The sequence below is a fragment of the Trachurus trachurus genome, assembly GCF_905171665.1.
Source record: "Trachurus trachurus genome assembly, chromosome: 18".
NCBI classification, from domain to species: Eukaryota; Metazoa; Chordata; class Actinopteri; order Carangiformes; family Carangidae; genus Trachurus; species Trachurus trachurus.
Window position 1 is genome coordinate 810,001 of NC_139909.1, and position 5,470 is coordinate 815,470.

Genomic DNA, 5,470 nt, shown 5'->3' on the forward strand with positions numbered 1-5,470 from the left:
AACAAGTGAGGTCACGCCCCCATTCCAGTGAAAACAAACTGCTGGTTTTGACTGGCGGTAAATACAAATCCCGCCGTAGTCCGTCTAATCTAACATTAACCGGCCTGGAAACCTCCTGCAGTAGCTAACGTCTGTCAGGCAGACAGCTATATCACCTCGTTTTACTGAAAAAATAAAGATTCAGAGAATGTATGTCCATAAATCCTTCCGGAGAATGAGCCCAGTCAGCGGCGAGCGGTGCGGTACATAACGCTGAGTGATACATATTAGTGCTGCACGATTTGATAAAAATGTGCGATTGCGATTATGGTGGAAAATATTGCGATTTGCGATTGCGATTACGATATTGTAAATTAATGCTGTAAGGAGTCTATTTGCTTGATTATCAAGCACAGCACAGGAAATAACCATATTTTAGGAGTGTATTTCTCAAATAATAAGTGTTTCCTTACAGTATCTTTGTATTAAATAAAAATAGGTAACTTTTTGTGCAGTTTCATAGTCTACTGCGATGCCATCATTTATTACAATGCCTTTCTCCCCCCTCCCTCCTCTCACAGTACACAGGTACACAGGACAGACAGACAGACAGACAGACACACGCACGCACGCACACAACGGACGAGAGGAGACGGCAAATGAGTGTGGCTGTTACCGTAAAATAAAAATAAAAAATAAATAAAAAAGACAGTTAAAAGAAAACCAAACACCGGAGCTTTCTGGTCGTTCGCCCCAACAGGCATAAACCTCCTCGTTTTTTAAACGCACTGCACATGTTGCGGAGGAAAACACAGTTCGCTCCGTGACGCTAAAGCTCCACACCTGCTGTAATCACGGTGACGGTCCTGCAGCACACGGAGCGCTGTCTGCCAGCTGGGTAGTCACGTGATCAGACCTGCTGGTCACATGACTACTGACGGAGTCTGCTATGCTGCACACATTAGCGGCTCTGCTCCACACACTACAGGAGATAAAGTCCCGTTTACAGGCTCACGCGGTCGCACATTTATGTAGTACTTTAAATCGCCAATCGCACTCTTTCGTGCGATTACGTAATCGCACGGCGTGACATCGCGATTGCGATTGCGATTAGATTAATCGTGCAGCACTAATACATATCGATCAGCTGCTGTCGTAGTGCAGCGGTGCAGCGGGTAGAGCCGTTGGGCAGCCAGTGATCGAAACTCATAACACTTGAAAAAAAAAAGTTCCCCTTGTATATTAGCCCACACATTATGTTAGGGTTGCACGGTATACCGGTACTAGATTGGTACCGGGGTACTAACGCATTTAAAACGGTACCATACTGCGCTTAGATGGGACCGGTACTTTCATTTTGCGCCGCCAGCAGCGGTGACGTCGCCGCGTGAAGTCGCCGCATTGTAATTTGAGCCGCGAGGAGCGAGAGAGCGAGTCACAAACGAAGCAAGGTGCTTTTTATCATTACCGTTACAGCGCCACCTGTCCATGTGCCTGTGTTTGTGTGTGTGCGCCGCGCGCGAGAGAGAGACGGCCGCCACAGCCTCGTTAATAAGTTTTGTTTTTACCGCGGATCACCACTGGCTGCATGCTCTCTCTCTCTCTGTCTCTCTCTCTCTGTGAGTGAGTGAGTGAGCACGGCGAAGCAGCGCTACGCAGAGATGAATTAACGGAACGATATTGCGTTGATGGGGGTGGGGGGAACAGAGTCAATTTGGTCTACATATGGGAAACAATAGGTGTATGTTTGAGTAACATGAACATTTGTGTTTCATTCTATAAACTACTGATAACAATTTCTCCCAAAAATTACAACTGGTCAAAATAACAAAAAAAGATGCAGTGTTTTCAGACCTCAAATAATGCAAAGAAAACAAGTTGATATTCATTTTTAAACAGACATTTTTTTTAATTTAGGAAGAGTTCAGATTAATATAGATGGAATTTTAATCCTGCAGCAGCAGTAACTGTTTACTGATTTCCTGTTTTATGGTCCAAAATTTTTCTATTAAAATAAAGCCAATAATGACATTTTTTGTGTTCTCTTTTTATGTGGAAAAGTACCGAAAAGTATCGAAAAACATGTTGGTACCGATACCGGTACCAAAATGTTGGTATCGTGACAACACTACATTATGTACAATTTTAGAACGGACCTTCGGAAAGTTTCTGAATAACATTAGTGGACCTTCAGAATGTTGGTCGCCCCCCCCCTTAAGGGTTTACCACACAAACACATGTGGACTAACAGTTAGCCGGTCCCACGGCTTCAGGCCATTAGTCCGTTCTTCATGAGGCCTGAAGCCATGAACCTCTTCTCTTCCTGTCCCACTGTCTGAAGGGGAGGAGGGGAAATCTGATGTTAGTTTATGGAACAATGGAACTCACTGAGGACTTGTCCTTTGTTTTCAGCGGTGAGGGGGCGTGGCCTCTTACGTGACGTAGAGTTACGGTCTTCTATGATCTAATCCCATCTCAGAATCTGTTTTTTAGTTTTGAAACAACTCGTTTTCAAGATTTGATCCGATCTGTTATCTAAAATCTAAAATCTCTGCTGCTGCTGCAAGGCATGCTGGGAGCTGTAGTCTGCTGCAAGGCATGCTGGGAGCTGTAGTCTGCTGCAAGGCATGCTGGGAGCTGTAGGCTGCTGCAAGGCATGCTGGGAGCTGTAGTCTGCAGCAAGGCATGCTGGGAGCTGTAGGCTGCTGCAAGGCATGCTGTGAGCTGCTGCTGCTGCAAGGCATGCTGTGAGCTGCTGCTGCTGCAAGGCATGCTGGGAGCTGCTGCTGCAGCTGCAAGGCATGCTGGGAGCTGTAGTCTAACCTGTCTTTATCTCTCTCTGTCCCTCAGCTCTCTCTCTGGCCATGGAGCGTGACGGCTCGAGCGGCGGCGTGGTCCGACTGGCGTCCATCTCCGAGGACGGCGTGGAGCGCCGCGTCATCCTGGGCAACCAGCTGCCCAAGCTGTCTACACACTAAACACACACACACACACACACACACACACACACACACACACACACACACTGTGGCGTTAACCGTTTACCTTCTGTTGTCAATAAATAAAGCTTTGAGTCTTTCATCCACTGCTTCTTTTTTTATTTTATTTTTATTGACAACAAGAGTATAGACCCCTTAAACATCGGGGTGGGCGGGGCTTAGCTGGAGGCAAAACATCTGAAACGCCGTAGCTTGTAAACGCTGTTTTTTTCAAGAATGGACCAGTGTTGTTTTTGGCATTTTAGATTTAGTCTTAGTCTTTTTGACGAAAATACTTATTAGTTTTAGTCAATTTTAGTCATTTCTATATGTGATAGTTTTAGTCGACGAAAACTCAACAAGGTTTTCGTCTAGTTTTAGTCAGTTTTAGTAAAAAAATAAAATAAAATAAAAGTCTTTTAACAAATTAATTCAATAAAGGAATGGTTTTACACATAATGTTTCCACCCAATGGTTTATGGTCTAAGGATTATGCATTAGCCTACACACAGATAAAGTGGTAACAGTAGCCTGGTGCATTCAGTTTTTTTTCTGATGGAGTGACGGCAGGTGTGTTGAGCCGTTGCTAAATCGTGTGAAGCTTAGAGTCTAATGACAATCCACAATATGAAATAAAGAGGCGATCACAGCCCTAGCACTAACATTTACGTCCGTTCTCGTCTCGTCAACGAAAACTCACACACGTCTCGTCATGTTTTCGTCATCAGAGAGCCGTGTTTATCTCGTCACCATCTCGTTATCGTCATGAAAAAAAGGGACGTCAACGAAAATATTTCGTCATCGTTAACGAAAACAACATTGGAATGGAGGAGGAAAAGTCATATTTTAGTGAATATGTTGGTACACCGTCACCCACCCTCAGAGACCGTGAGTGTTATTTTAAACAGTTGACTCCAGACCGTCATATGCACCGTAAATTCTCAAATAAAAGCTGAGTGTCCAACAGACGCCGGGCCGGGTCTATCTCTATGTTCTGCTACAGTTACAGTAGTTCTTGTAAATGTACTAAACCTCTGAAAGCCCATGATCGCCTGTTGGAGCCGTTTCTAAGCTGCTTCAGTCCTGCTACAGTTCTCAAAGACCCGACTCGGTCCGATCTGCAGGTGTTGAAGCCTGGACCCAATGCGGCCCCGGACTCACGTCACCAGCATTAACTCCAGACCGGACCGCAGCAAAAAAGAAGCCAGTGGTCCGCCGATCCGAGCTATTAAATGTTTTCAACCTGAACCCGGTACGTCCGGTCGTGTTGTTCGGTCCGGTCCGTTGAGACCTCGGACTGACACAAGGAGAGATGAGTTGGGGGCTATAATGTTACAGTCTGTGGGCGGAGTAGCAACACGTTTATCTACAAGGGTATCCACGGGGTCTCAAAGTATTAAAAGGTGATAAATCCATTTGGGGAAAATTAAGACCCTTAAAAAGTCTTAAAAAGTATTTTCATGACTTTATAAAGTCTTAAATTTTGAAGATATTTTTTCTGAATTAGCTGTCCAAGAGTTTGAGTCCTAAAAAACATTGTAAAAGTGTGTGAATTTATTCATTTTATTAAAAAACAAAAATGGACCAGTACATGAAAAAGAAAAGAAGATTGTTGTTTTTGTTTTTTGAGAGTTGAGCAATGTTTTTTTGTTCTTTTTTGATAAACTTTGCCTTTTATTTATTATCCTTGAATTCTGTTGTATCATAGCGGTCTATAGTCTTTATCACAAAGTAAAACTGTTAAGTTAAAAGTGTCACTGGTGTAAATGGTTACAGCTTGAAGTGGCGGTGAGGTGTTGAAAAATATTGAGAAGGTCTTGAAAAAGTCTTAAAAAGGTTTTAGAATTAACTTCAAGATTCCTGTATAAACCCTGCAAGAAGTTTAATCGGTGCTGGTAAATGAATGCTGCAACTCTTTCCTTCTATTCTTACTCTTTTAAACAGAACCTGTTATATATTTTCCATGTTTTCTGAGCATAACATTTGTTCAAAATTCATTTAAAACCTGTCCCGTGCACAGTAGACGCCTGTCTAAAAAACAGATGCTGGGTCAGTTGTTTTGCCTCCAGTGAACGTCTTGACGTCACAGTGACGTCGGCCGCGAAGGAGTCTATACACAGGACTGAATACAGTTAGATGAAATAAGTGTATACAACATTAATACACAACCAAACCATCATAAACACGCCAGGGGATGACAGCAAGACAGAAGAAACATACACTTTTTTTTTTGTGATCACATTTTTATTGAGATTTCGAGGACAACAATCATCATTCAACAGCACGTAAATAAAGTAATTACCGTATAAACAAGTGCATACCCATGTACACACACATATGTCGAGTAAAAATGATAATAAAATGAAAACATAAAAATAAAATGAAGATATGACTGAAAATGAATAAATAATAGAAATACAAAAGGCAAGTAAAATACATCAACTGTCACAAATGCAAAAGGAAAAAAGTGCCATTGAAGCATAACTTAGTTAGATCTATCAAATGGTTATAAG

The 5,470-nt window shown here is 42.6% G+C and overlaps 1 protein-coding gene across 1 annotated transcript in view; it reads left to right on the forward strand.

Moving 5' to 3' along the window:
* The window catches only part of psmb6 (proteasome 20S subunit beta 6), a 22,351-nt gene extending 19,388 nt beyond the window's left edge, over positions 1-2,963 (forward strand). Inside the window, exon 7 of the mRNA XM_083993426.1 lies at positions 2,830-2,963. Within this exon, the coding sequence (XP_083849552.1) occupies positions 2,830-2,957 (128 nt within the window). The 3' untranslated portion in view covers positions 2,958-2,963. The remainder of the gene's footprint in view (positions 1-2,829) is intronic.
* The last annotated feature ends 2,507 nt before the right edge of the window (positions 2,964-5,470 follow it).